This window comes from Macaca mulatta, chromosome 17 (genome assembly GCF_049350105.2).
Source record: "Macaca mulatta isolate MMU2019108-1 chromosome 17, T2T-MMU8v2.0, whole genome shotgun sequence".
NCBI lineage: Eukaryota > Metazoa > Chordata > Mammalia > Primates > Cercopithecidae > Macaca > Macaca mulatta.
The window spans coordinates 28,521,658-28,543,031 of record NC_133422.1 but is presented as its reverse complement, the minus strand read 5'-3'; the positions used below and the strand labels follow the sequence as shown (position 1 = coordinate 28,543,031).

Here is a 21,374-nt window from a genome sequence, read left to right as displayed (position 1 = left end):
CTTCTTGGTTGGTTTCATTCCATTGCATGCTGTGTGGCTGTGTGTGTTCTTGTCACCATTCCAGGCAGGGAAACCCTTATGCTGCCCCAGGGCCCCAGCACACCTTCCTGTATGCCCCACCAACCAGTGACCCTGCACCTGTCCCATCTTCCAAGCTACACTAACCACCATTGACTAGGCAGCGCCTAGTCAACACTAAATCTACACATCCCACGGTTGATGCCTCCCCATACCTGGAAGTCTTTCCCATTTCATAACTGAGGACATTGAGGTTCTGAGGTGGTTCTGAGTGGTTCAAAGATCCTGGACCTAGTGTGGGATACCCTAGATACAAGCCCACGGTGGCCCGAGGCCAAATTCCTGTTCTCTCTCTCTCTCTCGCCTTCATCATCAAGGCTGTGAACTAGGGACGGGCCAGAGCATCAGAAACCATGTGGAACTCTCCCCCACTGCTGCCTGGGAGGTTCCCCAGCTGGGAGGGTCCTCGCGTTAGGCCAGCAGGGACTGAGATCATAATGTTCCTGGACCAGGTTCTTGGCCAGAGCCAGGCATCTGCCCAGAAGTTAGGATTCCTCCTGGAGAAAACGCTCAGGAGCACCCACCCCTTGGAAATGTCCCAGACTCTCAGCCTCATGGGTGGGCCTCCTTTGATGGTTCTAGGGGAGCAATGTGGCTGTCCAAAGAGGGGCTGTGAGCTTCCCACAGCTCCCCTCACTAGCCAGACTGGTTTGTCCACATTTCCCGTGAGACACAGCTGCTGTGAACCACAGCAGTCTAGAAATTACACAAGACTGAAAGTGATTGTAACAATGTGAAGGAAAATTAAACTCAAAAATTCCTGGAATCATTTTAGTTGTTTCAAAATAGATTTACAAATCTTGCTGGTCTGTTTTATTAGAGGATATTACGATTTTACGTCTTTTCTCGTTTTACCATTTTATCCAAAATATTATACATATGGCATGAATGAGTACCATCGCTCCGTGGGTGTTCTTGTGGAAAGGCTTTAGATATTGCATTGGGGCTCACAATTGGATAAAGGTCTGAAACATACACTATTGGGAAACCCTGAAAAGCTAGACTTAGTCTACCTAAAAAGATTGAAAAGGTTGAAGATGGATGTAAACAAGGTGTGATTTCATTTCTGAAACATGGAAACTGCTGTGATGTAGCTGCCATAATGAAAGCACAGCAAAGCTGAGTGTTCAGCCTGGTCTGTACTAACCCCATACAGACATCTCAAGCCTCCACCTGACGAAAGGAAATTTGGACCACAGAGAGGGTGAGTAAATCCCTCCAGATCAGACAGCTAGTCACAGAGCCAGGATTTAGGGCCAAGGCTGACCCCAAGGTCCGTGTCTTTGGAAACGAGACTGCAAATTCAGGGCCCTCGGCCTGTTCTTCAGCTCTCTGCCCCTGGACAGAGAACCATCTCCTGGCCCCCACTGAAAAAGGAATCCTGGATACCAGTGCTAAAGAATAACTTACCGGAAAGATTTCGAAAGCTAGATTCATTCAAAGGGGTAGGTAACTTAACTTCACTTGGTTGTCTGATGTTTGGAAGATCTAATTAGACCTCCCCTTGTAGCGTAAGGACATTCAGTCTCCAACTTCTCCAACATTTTGAGCAGTCCTTCAACATAAGCATTAATTTCAGACTGCAGCGGGGGCAGTGCGTCATGCCTCTAATCCCAGCACTTTCAGAAGTGGAGACAGGGGTGGGCTGGTATGGCAGAGTCGGGGATCAGGATTGCTTGAGCCCCAGAGTTCGAGACGAGCCTAGGAAACGTACAAAGATTTCATCTCTACAAAATAAAATTTCACGAAATAAGATACTAAAAATCTCTCAGATCGCAATTCTGCACCTGCTTTTGTTTTGTTGACTTTTTCAGTTGGACATACTAGCTTCCATTTCTTGATAAGAGCTATTACCACTCAGCCAGCGATTGCACCATTTCCCAGTAACCCAGTGCCACGGGGCTACAGACGCTTAAGTCCATGGAGGATGCACATCCAATACCTGCCAGCGTCCTCGCCTTCCTTCATTACCTTCTCCTCAAGAAAAACTATGTGCAGTTACAATACCCTAAAATAAAACCACCATCAGAACACAAAATCGCAACCCTTTTACCATCAACCAATGTAACATAGATGTAATTTAATCACTCCAGTGAGAGCCTCTGTGTTAGTTTAAAACGCTGTGATCATAGTGTCCAAAATTGGGTTCTTGGTCTCATTGACTTTAAGAATAAAGCCACAGACCCTCTCAATGAATGTTACAGTTCTTAAAGACTGTGTATCTAGAGTCTGTTCCTTCTGATGTTCAGACGGGCTTAGAGTTTGTCCCCTCTGGTGGGTTTCTGGTCTTGCTACCTTCAGAAACAAAGTTGCAGCTCTTCCCCATAACTATTTCAACTCACACTGCGACTTGAGTCCACACAAAAACAACTCCACTCCCACACTACACCAAAAAGCCTACTGCATTGCTGCTGCTGCCTCCAGCAGTCTGCTTTTATTTCCTTATCTGACCCCACCCACATCCTGCTGACTGGTCCATTTTACAGAGATCTGATTGGTCTATTTTACAGAGAGTTGATTGGTCCATTTGGCAGAGAGCTGATTGGTCCATTTTGACAGGGTGCTGATTGGTGAATTTACAAACCTTGAGCTAGATACAGGGTGCTGATTGGTGCGTTTACAATTCTCCAGCTGGACATAAAAAGTTCACCAAGTTCCCACCAGCTTGGCTAGAGACAGAGTGCTGGTTGGTGCATCCACAAACCCAGAGGTAGACATAGAGTGCTGATTGGTGCATATGCAATCCTCCAGTTAGACATAAAGGTTCTCAAAGTTCCCAGTACACAAAGGAGCCCAGCTGGCTTCATCCAGTGGATCCTGCACCCGGGCCGCAGGCAGAGTTGCCTGCCAGGCGTGTGTCGCGTCTGCACTCCTCAGCCCTTGCTTGGGCCGTCCATGGGACCTGGCCACACAGAGCAGGGGGCGGCACCCCTCGGGAGGCTTGGGCCACGTGGGAGCCCACCGCGTGGGGGCTGGGGGGGCTCCGGCATGGCAGGCTGCAGGTCCAGAGCCCTGCCCTGCCCGGAGGCAGCTGAGGCCGGGCCAGAATTTGAGCACGGTGCTGGCGTCGGCACTGCTGGGGTACCCAGTGCACCTTCCACAGCTGCTGGCCCGGGTGATAAGCCCCTCACTGCTCGGGGCCGGCAGCCCCGGTCAGCTGCTCTGAGTGTGGGGGCCGGCCGAGCCCATGCCCACCCGAACTCGCGCTGGCTTACCAGCGCCTTCCGCAGCTATCCCGGCCCGCGGGATAGTCAGTGTAGGCCCTGGAGGAGGGGGTGGGAATTTGGGGAACAAGAGACACGAGAAATGAAGACAAGACAGTGCTCTGATCAAGTCTCGTTTAATGACGGTAATGCACTGCCTTATATACACTTGGAAGGGAAGGGGTTGGGCTAAGGCGGAAATGATCTCATTGCCGAGGGCGTGGCCAGGTTAGTTTCGGTTTCTCCGGTCGGAAGTCATGTTGCGCTTGCGCTATTAAGTAACAATTTTCCAGGGCCGTGAGTGAAGAAGAAGCAGGAAGAGCGCCATCTTTAATGAGGTACTAGTACAGGGGAAAAAAGGCAAAGATAGGGAGAAGGTGTGGGGTGGAAATGAAAACAGCTCAGGCGTTTAATCTTTAATTATTATTCCCTATGGCCGGGGCGTGCAGCTCCGGACACGCAGCCCCAGTTCCCGCCCGCGCCTCTCCCTCCACACCTCCCTGCAAGCAGAGGGAGCCCGCTCCGGCCTTGGCCAGCGCAGAGAGGGGCTCCCACAGTGCAGCGGGGGAGCTGAAGGGATCCTCGAGCATGGCCGGAGTGGGTGCCAATGCCGAGGAGGCACCGAGAGTGAGCGAGGGCCTGCAAGGGCTTGCCAGCACGCTGTCACCTCTCAATAGGGCACCTTTAGAGAATATGTTGCAAAATACATTAATAATTTATCCTTTAGGGAAGGTTGGAAAAAATAAGATCACTTTTAGTTTTAGTTCTAATATTTAAAGCTGTAAAACAGCCAAAACATTTATTTAACTAATTTATTCATTTAACATCTGTTGAATTCATTCTCCTTGCTGATGGTTAGGGATGGATCCTAGGACAGGACACCGAGTGACACGCCCGGGTTACTGTAGGCCTCGTGTGATCGTGGAAGCTCATGGCGCGGGGCGGGGCGGGGTGGGGGAGGTGCGGTCAGAGGCCTTTTTAAGTCCGTACCGTGCAGCTGGCACTGGGACTGAGTCAGCAGAGAAGAGAGGATCGACAGGAGGTGAGGAGCCAGGGAGGAAGGGCAGATCCCACTGCCGACCCCGAGAACGTGGCGGACCTACAGAAGGGCAGGCACCATTCAGTGCAGAGCCCCCGCGCTGGGCCCACAGTGGCAAAGCTGAAGGGGGAGGTGCAGGGAATGGGGAACCCTGACAACGCCAGCCAGTTGCTACTACACCGGCCCCGCCCCAGTTCACCTCCCCTCACAGCTGACACGATGTGCTGTTGGGACCAACCCTAATGCATCACCTGCTGGAGAGGGAATTGTGGAAACGCGCTTATGCTTAGCAAAACAGACATTGCAGATGCCCCCAGATGTGTTCTGCCCTGGGGAGATGCTGACATACACCCTCCTACCATCCTTTCCCATCTCGGAGACGTCAGGTCCCTTTTTCCTTTGGAATGTCATCTACTCATGAGAGGTTTGTGTGAATTAACTAGAACCACGTGGACTTTGGGAACGGCCACACCTGGACTGAAATTCTGGCTCCACGGCTAGCTGTTCCCTCTTGAGAATCACCGAGCTTCCAGGAAACAGGACTTACCTCACGGGATTGTTGTGGGAACCAATGAGGTAAAGTAGGTGACGCGCCGGGTTCAGACTGGGTGCGTCCACGTTAGCCGCGTCACCAGAGCGAGAGATGCCCACTGCAGGCAGGGCGGCGGGCACAAAGCGTGGCTGGAAAATGACAAGGCGTGTGCGCTTGTGTCCGGGGCATGTGAGGATGTGAGAGGGCCGGGAGGGAGCCTTGAATGCCCAGCTAAGGGTCTGACTCCACCATTAAGGCGGCTGGCTTTTATTCAGGAAGTGACCCGAACACCTGCGTGTCCGGCAGGAACGCTCTGGAGCCGGCCCTGGAGGGAAACAATGAGGGAGGGCGGGATGATGAATACCTGCTGGTAACAGCGAGCGCGGACTCGGTGCTGCTGTCAGTCCCGCTGCAGATGCTTTAAAGCATTATCAGTCTTCAGAACCACCTTATGAGACACCTACTGTGATTATCCTGTCAATCTGAATAATAATCAGAGAGTGGCTCTCAAAGAAAGTGATGTTTATTCAGGAATAGGGCACTGCCACGGGAGTATGCCTGCCAGAGTAAAAACCACGTGTGCCTTCAGGGAAGTGAAGGAAGACAAAGGTTTTTAAAAGGAAAGGGAGGATTATATCATTGCTTTGAAGTAATGATCCTTGGCTACAAGGGTTGATTGCAAGAGGGACGCCAGTCTGAGGATGGACAGGCAGTTACTGGGCAGGTGTCCTCCTAGAAGCATTTTTGCGCAAGATTGCGGTTTTCATAGTCTTCCGTGGTAGTTTTTGTTATTAGGCATTTATGCATGAGAATCTTTGTCTTCATGGCCTTCCCTTGGCTCTATTTGTCAGGATTATTTTTAACAAAAGTGGCTCCATTCTGATTCTGACATCTTTCACAATCCCAATATTACAGGCGTGGAAACGGGGACTGAGAGGGTTGCTCGCCCAATTATACAGTGAGCAGATGGTGATGCAGGATTCAAACCCAGAGCTCAGAGGCAGCAGCGATAGAACTGGAGAGATACTAAGGATTTACTATTGACCAGGCATAGCTGAACCGTTTCTGGAGGACATGGGCCTGTGGGGTGGGTGACCTGAGTAGAAGATGATGTGCTCCGCCAAGACAGAGAGCCCGGGACGGGGGACAGAGGCACACAAATGTCCTGTTCCTGGAGATGTCCAGGCGGCCGTTGGACAAATGAGTCTGGAACTCAAGAAAGACGTGGGCCAGAGGCACTGATTTGGGGGTCACTGAGATTTAGGGAGCAGCTGAGGTCTGGGTGAAGAGGAAGCGATCTATTCCTCGCTGTGATTCAAACCTCGGTACCCACCCCTCCTTTCACCTGCCTCCGTTTGTATTTTAACCTTATCTGTAACCTACATCCCACCTCAACCCAGGGTGTGGGGGTGGCTGGGCAGCAGGGGGACCCCACAGTTCCCATGTCCTTTCTCCGTGGCAGTGTCCATGCTCAGTCTAGGTCTCCACCCGGCCTGGGTGCACGCAATATTGTCCCAAAGTCTGTATTTGATTCACTTAGTTCTGAGAACCAGTTAGTCATTCGGAGGCTTGTAACCCTGTTATCCCAGAGTCCAGGCTGACAGTGTTTTTATAAAGTGCCATCAGGACAAAGGGTGGTTGAACTCTATGCCAGGGCCTAGCTGTGTCACCCCAGCCCCGCACTGGGGAGGTCTTGACCAGGACCCCAGCATCAGGGACAGACGATGCTTATATAACCCCAGGACTCTTGGGGAAAAGGGGCAAGGCCCTAGGTGCAGACTGGTTCTTCTGCAGGGGAAAAAGCCTCTGCCCTTTTCCCCAGAAACGGAGCATGACATTCCCATGGCCATGACCTGCTGGCCTGGATGAATGAGGCTCTGTGCTACCGAGGGTGTGGGAGGAAGGAAGAGGGTGTGCCTGCAGCTGCCCGGCGGCGTTTGGCAGCACCAGGCGTGTCCTTCACCTTGACCAGGGACCATTTTCAAGCCGAGTGGCTTTGTTCAGTTGTCAATGTGCTGTGCCCATCAGAATGAAGGTGTTAGCACGTGACCTGCAGCCAGGGAACGGGCACCTGGATAAGAAGGCCAGGGCGGGGCGGGCATGACAGTTTCCCTCGCACCTTCAATTCTCTTCTTGGGTCATGGCTCTTCTTTCTAATGTCTTCCCAAGTTTTCAGGTAGTTTCCGCACAAGACGTGTGTCACCCGTCAAAAAAACAGCATTTATCCCTCAGCTGCCCCTCCAGCCCCTCTTCTGTCTCTCTGCCCTCCTTCAGGGCAAAACGTCTTCAATTTCTCCACGGATGGGCTGCATCTCCTCACCTGGGATGTACCCCACAACCTGCCAGTCTCTGGCTTCCCCACCTCCCTGGAAGATGCTCTTCCCAGGGCTATCCAAGGCCTCAGAGCCGCCAGATCCAGTGGCGATTTCTTGTGCTCTTCTGACCCCTCAGCAGCAGGTGACAGAACTGGTGGCCTCTTCTCAAGGCTCTCTCCTCTCCTGTCACCCAGGCAACCTCACCCTCCTGTGGCCTCTCAGCTTAACCTCCTCCACCTCACAGCCGAGCACTGTTGTGCCCGGGCTCAGTCTCCTGTGCGTCTCCTCTCCATCTCCCAGTCTTCCTGCAAGGCTTCAGATCTGTGGTCTGTGTGTGCCCACCTGTGGCTTCCACCTCTGTGACTCCAGGCCGACTTTGGCAATCTCCAGGCTCATGCGTGCATTCATCTGCTGGCTGGATGCCTCTCAGGCTCCCTCTCTCCAAGGTACAGTTCAAAACACAGCATGTGACTTCCTGTCCCTCCCTGCACCTGGCTTCCCCAGCTCTGATGATGCTTCTGAAATCCCCCCAGTTGTTCATGCCAGAAACCCAGGAAAGCACGTGAGTCTTCTCTGCCTCGCACCTGCAGCCAATTCATCAGCATTTCTGCTTCTGAGACTTGTGTCACATCTGAGCAGCTCTCTGCATCTGCACGGCCCCCACCTGGACTGCACCCCATCTCTGCAAGCGTCCAAAGTGATCTTTTCATAGGTCACGTCTGGTCATGGTTCTCTCCTGCCCCTAAACCCTCTAGTGGCTTCCCTTGCTGCATAGAATCAAACCCAAAGCACTGACCACTGTCCTTAAAGCACATAGGATCCTCCTGCAACAAATCCAGCAAGCCTGGCTGCTTCTCCATTCCCTGAAGGACCTTTCCCCATAGCGTTCCTTCTGCTGGGAATAGTCTTCCCAGCTTTCTTCACTGGATGCTGCTTCTCATCCTTGCTCTCTCAGCTTAAATACCCACTTCTGGGCTTCCCAGGCCCAGCACAGGAGCCTCCCACCCCAAATACCAGCTGCCTCTCCACTAGGGTGCAAACCTCCAGGGCAGGGGCAGTGTCTGCTTCCCTCATGAATGTATTGCCAGGGTCTAGCCCAGTGTCTGCGACACAGTAAATGCTCTATCATGAGTGAATGTATGACTCATTCTTTATAAAGCATAATTTCACTTTCCTCTTTCTCTCCTCACTCCCTGGCCCCCTCACATCTTCCAGGTGATCCTCCTTTCCCTCCCATGCCCCCCCCCCCGGCTGGGTGGCTTCTGCCATTCTGTCCCCTGCCACTCTGCCCTCGTTCTGCTCAGTTCACTTACATTCCTCTGTCCCCTCCTTTATTCCCTTCAGATGTCACCTTAGACCTTTATCATTTCTCATTTTGAACCAACCATCCAATTCCCTTCTCCCTCCCTGCATTCCACAGTGATGCTGGAGTGACTGCTTTAAGATGCAAATAGGGGCTGAGTGCAGTGGCTTGTGCCTGAAATCCCAGCATTTTGGGAGGCTGAGGTGGGAGGATCGCTTGAGCCCAGGAGTTTGAAACCAGCCTGGAAACTGTCTCTACAAAAATAAAAATAAAAAATTGGCCAGATGTGTTGGTGTGCACCTGTAATCCCAGCTACTCAGGAATCTGAGGCACAGGATCGCTTGAATCCAAAAGGTGAAGGCTGCAGTAAGCCGTGATTGCGCCACTGCTCCGCAGTCTGGGTGACAGAGAGAGAGACCCTGTCTCAAAAGAAAAAAAAAAAAAAAAAAAAGCAAATATGATCGTGTGGCCTCTGCTTAAAGTCTTTCTGTGGCTCCCTATTGCTCCCCAGAAGTGTTCCTGTGGCCTCTGCTTAATATCTTTCTGTGGCTCCCTATTGCTCCCCCAGAAGTGTTCCTAAGGCCCTTCGTGGTCTCTGCCAACCTCCTGCTCCTCTCTCTCCTTGCCCACGGATGCTACAACCATCTGCAGCTCCCCAGTGTGCTACACTCTCTTCTGTGCCCCCGCTCTGGAAACTCCAAACCTCATAGAACTCAACAGTGCTCACATTTCCTAGTTTCACTTGTAAGCGGCACCTGCATCAATTTCTGGGACATGCAGCCCTCTAGTGGCTAAAACAAGTAACAGTCTTTACTGTGTTCCTGCTGGGCCCTTTCTATTCAACATTATCCATGACTTGGGTGGGACACAAGTAACGCATTGATCAAATGCCTGAGTGACCCTGGTCTCTGAGAGCGACGCCTAATTAGTGTCTGAAACAAAATTAACAAGCAGTAGGACAAGCTGCAGTGTTGGGTGCAATCTGACCATGGCTAGATTTAATAAGGATGAATGTGAAGTCCCACACTAAGGTCTGCAAACAAAACTTCAGCTCTGCAGGTAGAAGCATGGGTGCCCAGACGGGGTTCTGGTGACCCTAATGCCTTGCTGGGCCACATCGCCTCTTGCCTGGACTCCTGCAGCACCTCTCTGGCGGGAGCCGTGGCCACTCTTCCCTACACCAGTCTTTCCTCGCGTGCTGGTGATCCTTCCTGTGAATCAGGCGCCGGGGGAGCGGTCGAGGGGCGTGCACACACAGCTGGGAAGAGACGCAAGCTGGGAACAGTTGTCAGCACTTTGGTGGTCCTGGGAAAGGATGGGGGCCCTGGAGAGGAAGCAAAGGTGAGAGGGTCCAGGAAGAGCCGTGGGAGGAGAGGAGAGAGATAAGAAACACAAAAACAGGCCGAGGCCGACAAGAAGGAAGTGTTATGAAGCCGTAAAAGGAGAGTTTTAGGACGAGCTGATGCCGCACACTGAAGGCCCAGGGCCCAAGCAGGGTTAGGCCACTAGGAGTTGGGGAGCACCGTCCCCCGGGGAGGGGGAGCAGAAAGATGGCAATGATTTGTGGAATAAGCAGGAGGAGGATGTTGAGAAAGCTAACACAGGCTTCCAGGTAATGAAGGGAAAGGAACCCCGTGGGGAAAGGGAAGCTTTTTGAAAGCTGGAGAAATGTATCGCTTAGCAGCTGCAGCCTAACCAGCCCCCTGAAATGCAATAACTTCAATAAAACCAATGTTTTTTCCTGAGTCTGTGGGTTGCTGGGAGTCACCCAATCTTAGCTGGGCTGGCTGGGCTGGCTCTGCTCTGGGTGTTCGATGATGGCAGAAACGCAAAGTAGAAACACACAGGCTTCTTGAGCCTAACGTTGGAGCTCACATGAGGACATTCCCACCTCATTCTGTTGAACACAAAGTCAGGCAAGGGGAAACAAGTTCCACCTGCTGATGGAACTGGCAAAACGTGTGAAAGGGAAGGGTGAAAAATTGGGGCCATTGATGCCTTTTACCATAGGAGACATGCGGAGTTGTAATGGGAAGAAAGAAGACATCAGAGGGAGAGAATGGGCAAAATGAAATGCATATTGTGCCGGGTGCGGTGGCTCACGCCTGTAATCCCAGCACTCTGGGAAGCCGAGGTGGGCACATTGCTTGAGTTCAGCAGTTCGAGACCAGCCTGGGCAATGTGGTAAAACCCCATCTTTACAAAAAATACAAAAATTAGCCAGGTGTGGTGGTGTGCACCTATAGTCCCAGCTACTCAGGAGGCTTGAGTTGAGAGGATCACCTGAGCCAGAGAAGTCGAGGCTGCAGTGAGTCGGGATCACACCACTGCACTCCAGTCTAGGCAATGGGAGTGACATCCTGTCTCGAAAAGGAAAAAAAATGAAGTGCATATTGAGAAAATTATGAAAGGCATTGAATTTGGAGCAGATTCATGTTCTGGCTCTGCCGGTCGTTAGCAGTGTAGCTTTGGGTAAGTGGTTTAACCTGCGACTCCATTTCATTATCTGTACAGTGGAAATGCTAATCCCTACTTCACAGTGTGAACATTTAATGAGGTGAAGTAAAAAGTGCTTCACTGTAAAATGCAAACCTAGCTACAATGACGCAGTAAGTTTCCAGCAGAGGTGGGAGGCTGTCACAGGACAGCCAGAACACAATGGCTACTTTCAAGTACTCCAGGGCATTCCTGTGGGTGAGGAGACACAAAGAGGCCTGTGTTATAAACAAGGTCTGGGGATGGAAACGAGGGGAGTGACAGGGGAGGAGTTTACTCCATAAAAATAACATGTTAATAATGAGAGCAGGCCAATGTGGCTTCAGGAGGTGGTGACTTCCTCATCGCTGGAGATGCTGGAGTAGAGTACGGCTGACCTATCCCTTTAGGAGAGTGTTGAAGAGGAGATGCAACCACTGACCAATGGTTGGATCGATCAGCTGTGCTCAAGGAAGGGCAGCCCACCATCCCAACACACGGGGGGCCTTCTGTTGTTGTAGAAATTTCTGAGTGATTGAAATGGTATTTGGTGGATGTGTGCCAGGGCTGCTAAACCTCTGGCAATGGTCATGCCAGTCCTAATCAATGGCAATACAATGGTGCTCTGGTGCATAGACACTGGACTACGTGAATTCAGAGCTCCAATCTTGAGAGTCCAAATAAACGCATGATCTATTTTCAGCAAATGTAACCAGCCAGCCCCCACTTTTTGGCCAACGCCTCACTGTGATAATGGAAAAAGTATTTGACTTCAGAAAAGTCTTAGCTATGATTAAACAAGCAAAGTCACAACAGCAAAACATTGTAATCCATTGAAATAGTAAGGTTATACGCAGAGGGTTATAAAACAGTCACAATTACACATGACCATTATGTAAACGGCTATGATAAGGCTGTCAGGAGCATAAATCATTGATTATTCTCCCAGATATATAACGAGAGCCAACTACTCTGCTTGGAGACACCACAAATAAACAGTACACATTTAATGAACTCCTCGTTTGCTTGCTACCTAAGACAAAAAAAGGGGTCTTTGGAGATCTCTGTTTTCTTCAAAAACACTGGCCAGGCAGTTTGAACAAATACCTTCCTTTTTTACATCAGCATTCACATTTTCTTGATTTGGGGGCTTGGATCATAGTAGTAGATTCAGTAAATATTTGCTGTTGCTGCTGCAATTGTTTTTCTCACCGAACATTTTTTTTTTTTTTTTTTACAAGAAATGCATGTGGCCCTTTTCTCATTGAGGCATTTTTACAAGACATGGATGTCACCCTCTCCTCCCTCTCAGCTTGTGCAGAACCCGTGTCATCAAAAGGCAGGGGGAGTGGTTGGCTGCAGAAGGGCTAGAAAGCGGTTCACCCTTCCTGCAGGTGTCTTCTTAAAAGGAATTCTCAGAATTGCCGGCAGGGTCCCTGATGGCATCTGATTCTGGCCCATCCCCAGGGAACAGGGAGGCAGGAAGCACCAGGTTTATTTTATCACTTTGGCATCAACCTCAGCCAAGAAAGGTGAAACCTCCCTGGCCCATATTCATCTGAAAATGTGAGCCTTCCATTCATCAATGAGGGGATGGTCTGGACATCATTAGACTAGCTATCATGGTGGCTTTCCTGAGCATGTTGAAGATGGATCTTTAAACTTTCAGGAATGCCCACGTTTGTGCAGCAAAACGGTTACCCAGAACCTCTCAGACTTGCCAGCTAAAATCTGGGTTTGTGGATTTGGACAACTGCAACTTCTTAGGAAACATCATGAGGGCTTCAATTTGAAGGTTCTCAGAACCATCTGCAGTGACTGTTAGCATTGCCGTAAGCGTAAGGGAGGTGAAAATTTCCATGAGGAGTAATGGTCTTGGGGACACAACTCTCTGCTCAGGTGCCAGGACGTGGGGCTCGATTCCCAGTGGCATTCCCTTCAGTGATATGCTCCGTCCCTGTGGCGAACGTGACTTCTGTGGTCCCCTGGGAACTACACCTCCTGGCTCCGTGTCTTGTGCAGGCCCCTCCACATGGACTCTGGGTGTGGCCATGAAACTGGCCCTGGCCAGTGAGCCATGAGCCAGCATGATGCAAGGGGGACACACTGGGCCCGTCCTTGTGGAGCACTCACTTTCAGAGCCCTGAGCCACCTCATAGAGGTCTGGTCATCCTGCTGGAGAGCCCTGGCCAGCTGCCAGCTGTTTCAGCCGTCTAAACTGAGGCACCAGAAACCTGAAAGAAGCCCCTTGGATGGTCCAGTCTCACTGTCCCTGTGCCGGCTGGGCCCTCTCAGCTGACCCACCAGTGGCACACAACCGTGAGTGACCCCAGCCAGTGTCACAGGAAGTGGAGCTGTTCTGCTGAATCTTGCCCAAATTCCTGGCTCATAAAATCATGCAAAATAAAATAGTGGCTTGGGCCACTAAGTTTTGGGGGGTAGTCTGTCATGCAGCAATAGATAACTGTGGAGTGAATGGAAAACTGTTGCCCTCTGTGGAACTTGTGCTTTTTCTGCAAAATAAAACACTTTCCACCAATACCGCAACCAGCATAGAATTTCATCATCAGATTACACTAAAGCGTGTTCAGCTCAGCAGAAACCATGTCCTTCCACAAGGCCACCTCTGCATCAAAAAGAACCAGGAATGGTAAAATTCCTGGTCAACAGAAACACTCATATCTGAGAGTAGAGTATTATTTGCTTTTTTTTTTTTCTTTTTGTGACAGGGTCTCACTCTGTCACCCAGGCTACAGTGCAGTGGTGCAAGCATAGCTCACTGCAGCCTTGAACTCATAGGCTCAAGTGATTCTCCCGCTTCAGCCTCTCTAGCAGCTTGGGACTACAGGCGTGCACCACCACACCTGGCTAATTTTTAAGTTTCTTTTTGGAGAGACAGGGTCTTGCTATGTTGCCCAGGCTGGTCTTGAACCCCTGGCTTCAAGTGGTCCTCCTGCCTTGGCCTCTCAAACACTATAGCAAATCTTAATTACATCAATAGAAGGAAATTCTGGTTACTAAAAATAATACATTTAATGCTTGGCATGGTTTCTCTAAATTCCCCTGCTCTTTATTAAAACTTATTTAATCACATCTACACTTATTGACATACTTTTTTTTCCCCCACCCTGACAAGTCACAGAATCTTGAGGCTAAGGGTCCTGGTCCTATTTTTTTTTTTTTTTTTGAGATAGTCTTGTTCTTTTGCCCAGGCTGAAGTGCAGTGACATGATATTGGCTCACTGCAACCTCCGCCTCCCAGGTTCAAGTGATTCTCATGCCTCAGCCTCCCGAGTAGCTGGGATTACAGGCACATGCCACCATGCCTGGCTAGTGTTTTTTTTTTTTTTTGTATTTTTTTTTTTTTTTGTATTTTTAGTAGAGACAGGGGTTTACTATGTTGGCCAGGCTGGTCTCAAACCCCTGACCTCGTGATCCACCGGCCTCAGCCTCCCAAAGTGCTGGGATTACTGGTGTGTGCCACTCTGCCCAACCCTATTTGCATTTTTAATATGATTGTTCTCTCCTTCCAGAGGTTTCCAAAAGATTCCCTGCTTAAGTGTGTAGGATATCTTTTAAAAAAACCCAAATCAGTAGAACTTTACGGGTCCACTAAGTGCAGCCCATGGTGCCATCATAATTATAATAGTACCAGATCTCTGTGAAGTGGAAGAACTGAAAAAACATGTGCCCGTATTTGTTGGGAGGCCAGTTCTTTTCTGCGTACCTTTCATTCATTTTCATGAATACTTGATGTATGTCCATCTCCCCAACTAGACGATAAGCTCCACAAGGTCTGGGTTTGTGTCTGGTTTTGATCACCACTATAACTGCGCTCCTCACAGTGCCTGGCTCGTGGTAAGCTAAGCCCTCGCAGGTATTTGTTAATGAATTGTAGTATGTTCAAAAAAACAACCTGGAGAGCCTCTGCTGGTTATCCCCACGGGTGAAACAAAGTTGGTCAGGAGTTAGGATCTGCCACACGGAAGCCTCCCGGCTCACGAGCTTCCCTTTCTTGCAACTCAGCAGCATCATGCACCACAGTATTTCAAACTTCTGGCTTAGCTCTCGTTTTTGTTTTTTTCTAGCATTGTGAATGTGCGCACACACTACACAAGGTACTTCAAGCTGTTCAAGCCATCCCCAGCCACTCACGCACGTTAGGCAGAGCCAGGCTGTTTCCATTCACTCCATAGGAAGTGAACTCCCCCCAGCCTCCTCCCTCCACCTTCTGTCCTTGGGATACATCCCGGGCCAGGGCCTCTCTGGGTGTGGGTGTCAGTACTGGGATGAACTGTGATTTCTCCCTCATTCATCCTGGCCTGGACCCCGATTTCTGAGAAGCATGGGGTGGTGGGAAGTATTCCAGGAAAGTCCTGGCTCATGTCCTTCTGGAAAGACATGTGCTTTCCCTAACAAATCACTTTGTGCTACACTCACCAAAGGAGCTCCTGTCCCAAGATGGGCTCACTTCTTTCTTTCTCCTTCCCAAGTGTTACGTGGGTTTAGATATAGACATTCAGGGGTAATAAGCTCATTTATGTATCACAGTGTCACTAAAGATACAGTTCGTGTTTATAGAGTGTTGGTACCATTCATTGACCCAGAAATAAAGCTAACTTGGCCAGGCACAGTGGCTCATGCCTGTAATCACAGCACTTGGGAAGGCAGAGGCAGGAGGATTGCTTGAGGCCAGGAGTTCAAGACCAGCCTGGGCAACATAGCGAGACTCCTTTCTCTACAAAAAATAAATAAAAAATAAACTAGCCGGGCGTGGTGGTGCGTGCCTGTAGTCCCAGCTACTTGGGAGGCTGAGGCAGGAAGACTGCTTGAGCACAGAAAACAGTCAAGGCTGCAGTGACTAAGTCTCGCTCTGTTGTCCAGGCTGGAGTGCAGTGGCATGATCTCAGCTCACCGTAGCCTCTGCCTCCTGGGTTCATGCGATTCTCCTGCTTCAGTCTCCCAAATAGCTGGGATTACAGGCATGCAACACCATGCCTGGCTTTTTTTTTTTTTTTTTTTTTTTTTTTTTTTGTAGTTTCAGTTAGAGACGGGGTTTTACCATGTTGACCAGGCTGGTCTTGAACTCCTGACCTTGAGTGATCTACCCCCCTTCAGCCTCCCAAAGTGCTGGGATTACAGGTGTGAGCCACGGCATCTGGCCTGAGAATCATTTTTCTTAATTACTTGATTCCATGCTTGTATTGTCCACTTGACTGTGAGTGTCTTAAGATCAGGAAGCATTTCTCACACATCTCATCCCCGGGTCAAGCAGTGTTTAGCAGTCATTCAATCAATCAACAAATATTTATAGAATGCCTACTGTGTGCCAGGTACTGTTCTAGACACTGGGGTTCAGCAGTTTAAAAGCACACACACACACACACACACACACACCTCCCTGCCCTCATAGACTTCACCTTCTGAGGCTACACAGTAAACCGTCAATGATTATTTATTGAAATCTGACCAGTTGTACAGAAAAAAAAAAATGGCATTATCATGACTCTCTTAATAATACTGTGGAAATGCCTAGTTTTCCCTTTCTAATCACAGTTTTTCCCACTTGTATGCTTCTTCCTCTCATATCCAATCCCAACACCCAACAGGCAAATCCACAGACCTGGCAGTATGCCAGGCTATTGGGTCTTACAAAATATTTACTGATTGATTTATAAAATGTTTGGTGTACATGACATGTTAGTGAGAAACAACAAATCCAAGAGCTGAAGCATGAGAGTTAATATAATAAAGCAATTTGGGAGGTAAGCAATCTCAGTGTTTTTATACGGATAAGAATATCTTAACTCATGGTTTTCAAACTAGCCTTAGTTACCTCTAAGTGTACCTCGCCTCATCTCCCGTCCTATCTCATGCCCTCCATCTGTGTAGTGTTTATGGCAGTTCTTGGCTGCCTTGTATGATGACTCTGAACTCCCCATGGACCTACACAGGCTGCAGTCACAGCCCTGGCACGGAGCCCATGTTTGGATGGTCCTGCGTGTGATTCTGAGAAACTGGTAGGAAGCCCAGTGAGGCCATGTGATGTTGTGGAAAGGCAGGGAACAAAAGCAGAGGCAAACCTGACCACCACAGATCCAGGGAGCCATTTCTCATGAAGCATCCCAGGTCACTCCCTCTCTAACCTAGGAGAGAACAGAACATGTACCCTCATTTTTGGAATAATTTTCTGAACGCTTCTCAGCAAATAAAAATGTAAGAAATCACAGACAGCAATCTGGAATAGCTGAAATTACCATACTTTCAAGACTTTCAGTATTTATTCTCGAGGTTGGTAAATGTTTTTAAAAGGCTCTTCCTTTTGAAGATCAATGCCATGAGACAACCTGTGTTAATTTTACAGAAGGAAAGATTATATGGGGGAGCAGCATTTATTAATGAAATTCTAGGAAGGCTAGTTTCAATAGTCCAGACTCAAATATTTCTTCTCTGTTAGCATCATAACCAAATTTGAGGTTCACTGTTAGTGATTTCAAGAGTCAGTGATATCAAGCAGTGACACTGTCTCAGAATAACACTGTCTTCCTATTGCTACCCAAACTCTGTGATAAACAGGACCACAGAGTTAACATTTACAAAATATACTTTAAAAATGGAGACCAAGTCCACTAACTTTATTTTTATGAGTCAATTCTAATTAAGTAAATTCTGATTACTAGAAAGCTTTGGGTATAAATGTGACCTTTTGGTTTGCTATACATTGACTCTTAAAAGATGACATTTATTTCCCTGGAGCAGTTTACTAACTGTCACTCTTGTAATTCAAAAGAATTAATATTTCTCAAAAGGTGTGTGATTCCCTGCAGAGGCATGACCTCCTGTGAAGCAGACCCTTTCAAATTGGCTAATATAAAGTCAAGATAAATAGAAATCAGTCCCTGTTGCTGTTTACATTGGTTTAAGTTATTGCTCCCTCATTTTGTGTAATAAAATAACACACTACTACATTATGGAAAACCCACACATAAATCTAAAAGACAAATATTCTTATTAACACCATTTGTATCCTAGAAATAAATTAGCTTCATTAAAAAATCTTTTCAATTATTCACAAAATCCATCCTTATTTTCTGAATGAACAAGGCTGAATTTTAGAAGTGCAATGAAAAGTTCTTGAGGTTCCCCTGCAGTGTAGACAGTCCTTCTTAGTGGATTCCAAGGCGCAGCTTCTTGTCCTGGTGCTGCTCTTCCTTCTGTGGGACGGGTCTCAACACACCGTCTAGCATTGAGAATAACACTAGGTCAGGACAGCTTCATTTCAAACCCATGGGCACTTGTTTCAGCCTTACAGGTTGTAAGAGCAAAACAATGCTTAAGTTAAAGGAACTTTCACTTTATTTTATCTTCAAATTCTCAATCTGAATCGAATCTAGATAACTTACTCTCAGGCAATACAGAATCTGGCTTTTAAAAATTGGATTCACATGGGCCAGGTGCAATGGCTCACGTCTATAACGCCAACACTTTTGGAGGCTGAGGAGGGAGGATAACTTGAGCCCAGGAGTTCAAGACCAGCTTGGGCAGCATAGGGAGACCTCATCTCTACAAAAAAATTTTTTTTAGAAAAACAGCTGTTGTGGCCGGGCACGGTAGCTCACGCCTGTAATCCCAGCACTTTGGGAGGCTGAGGCGGGCAGATCATGTCAGGAGATCAAGACCATCCTGGCAAAATACGGTGAAACCCCGTCTCTACTAAAAATACAAAAAAATTATCCGGGCGTCGTGGCAGGTGCCTGTAGTCCCAGCTACTTGGGAGACTGAGGGAGGAGAATGGCGTGAACCCAGGAGGCGGAGCTTGCAGTGAGTTGAGATGGCGCCACTGCACTCCAGCCTGGGCGACAGAGTGAGACTCCGTCTCAAAAAAACAAACAAACAAAAAAAAAACAAACAAAAAAACAGGTGTTGTGGCACACATCTGTAATCCCAGCTACTCAGGAGGCTGAGGTGGGAGGATTGTTTGAGCCCAGAGAGGCCGAGTCTGCAGTGAGCCATGACTGTGCCACTGCACTCCAGTCTGGGTGACACAGTGAGACCTTGTCTCAAAAAACAAACAAACAAGAAAAAGAATTCACTCAACAGTGTATGGCAAGTAATTCATAAAACTTTTTGTTTTATGTTTTTGGTGGGGGGAAGTCCTATTACTAGACTGGAGGAAACAAAATGTACCTCCTAAGGGAGAAGGGGACTATGTGTGGGATAGGGAGAATCTGGGGACTGGAAGGAAGACAGACTTATCTGACCGGGCAGGCTGGGAAAAGAGTATGGCTTCAACCTCTTCCTGGCTTTTGTTTTTAATAGCTTTATTTGTACAATAAATGATACATGTTTAAAGTATACAATAAACAACATATTTGAAGTATATAGTTTGATGAATTCTTTTAATTTACTTTTTAATTTGTAATATTTGTAGAGATGGGGGTCTCAGTTTGTTACCCAAGCTGGTCTTGAACTCTTGGCCTAAAGCAATCCTCCCACCTCAGCCTTCCAAAATGATGGGATCACAGAAAAGAGTCATTTTGCTTAGTCCAGTTTCATGATTTCTGACATAAGTACACATTCATGAAACTATCTCCACAGTCAAGACAAGGAACATATCTACCACCTGCAAAAGCTTCCTTCTGCCCTTTCTTCCTATCTTTTGAGGGATTTCCTGCCCTGAGCCTGTGTGTTCTGCCCTGCTGTTTCCTTGTCCTAAGGACAGCTGGGCCAGGGCTCAGACTTGCCTTCCAGAGGTAGATCTGGAAAGCCACCCCTCTCTCTTTCTCTTTCTCATCGTATTATGTAATATCTGAAAGAGTCTCTCTCTATATATGTAAAATGTATTATGTAATATATAATAATATATACGTAATACAGATGGGAGTTCTAAAGCCAAACAATAAAATGAACACTCATGAACTTACTGTCCCAAAAGAGTTAAATTTTGTTTAAAACTGAATAAAACTACATGATGTGTCGGGGGGCGGGGGCAGATGGAAAAAAAACAAAACATACTGCCGAATCCAACAACTAGAACATTACCAATTCCCATGCACTCCCTCTCTCATCCCATCCCCTTTCACCCCACTCAGAGGCAACTCCTATCTTGATTTTCGTGTTTATCAATTGATTGCTTCTTAACAATAACTTTACTATATATACGATATATTAAAGTTTATTTTATTTTATTTATTTATTTATATTTATTTATTTTGAGACAGGGTCTGTCTCTGTCACTCTGTTACCCAGGCTGGAGTACAGTGGTACAATCTCATCTCACTGCAGCCTCAACCTCCTGGGCTCAGGTGATCCTCCTCTGTTAGCCTCTGGGGTAGCTGGGACTACAGGCACAGGCCACCATGCCCAACTAATTTTTTGTATCTTTTGTAGAGATGGAGTTTTGCTGTGATGCCCAGGCTGGTCTTGAACTCCTGGGTTCAAGCAATTGTCCCGCTTCAGCCTCCCATCATGCTGGGATGGTAAGTGTGAGCACTATGCCTGGCCTACCACATTTAATCAATATATGGTATGTCTTTTTGAACTTTATACAGAAATGGTATCATAATTCTGTAGTTTGCTTTTTAAAATTCAACATTTATATTTCTAAGATTCATCCATGTTGAAGAATGTAGCTCTAGTTCATTTGTTTGTTTTCACTGCTATATAGTAGTCCATTGTGGTAATACACAATTTTTTTTTTTTTTTTTTTTTTTGAGACAGAGTCTCGCTCTGTCCCCCAGGCTGGAGTGCAGAGGTGCGATCTCAGCTCATTGCAAGCTCCGCCTCCCGGGTTCACGCCATTCTCCTGCCTCAGCCTCCTGAGTAGCTGGGACTACAGGCACCCGCCACCGCGCCCAGCTAATTTTTTGTATTTTTAGTAGAGACGGGGTTTCGCCCTGGTCTTGATCTCCTGACCTTGTGATCCGCCCGCCTTTGGCCTCCCAAAGTGCTGGGATTACAGGCGTGAGCCACCGCGCCCGGCCACACCATAATATTTTTATCTAATCACCCAAAACAAACATTTGTGTTATTTCCAGTTTTTGTTTTTAAGAACAATATAGCAACAAAATTTTTGTCTCTTTGACTCTTATACAATATGCAAGAGTTTCTCCAGGGCATATATTTATAAAAAATGCTATTTCAGGCCAAGCGTGGTGGCTCATCCCTGTAATCCCAGCACTTTGGGAGGCCAAGGTGGGCAGATCACCTGAGGCCCGGAGTTCGAGACCAGCCTAGCCAACATGGTGAAACCTCATCTCTACTAAAAATACAAAATTAGCTGGGCGTGGTGGCACACGCCTGTAATCCCAGCTACTTGGGAGGCTGAGGCAGGAGAATCACTTGAACCTGGGAGGTGGAGGGTGCAGTGAACCGGGATCACGCCACAGGACTCCAGCCTGGGTGACAGAGTGAGACTCCGTCACAAAAA

At 48.1% G+C, this 21,374-nt stretch overlaps 1 protein-coding gene across 1 annotated transcript in view; it reads right to left on the bottom strand.

The window, feature by feature from the left end:
- Window positions 1-16,382: 16,382 nt before the first annotated feature.
- CDADC1 (cytidine and dCMP deaminase domain containing 1) overlaps window positions 16,383-21,374 on the bottom strand; it is a 46,081-nt gene continuing 41,089 nt past the window's right edge. The window contains exon 10 of the mRNA XM_015121066.3: window positions 16,383-18,185. Coding sequence (XP_014976552.2) covers window positions 18,112-18,185 — 74 coding nt within the window. The 3' untranslated portion in view covers window positions 16,383-18,111. The remainder of the gene's footprint in view (window positions 18,186-21,374) is intronic.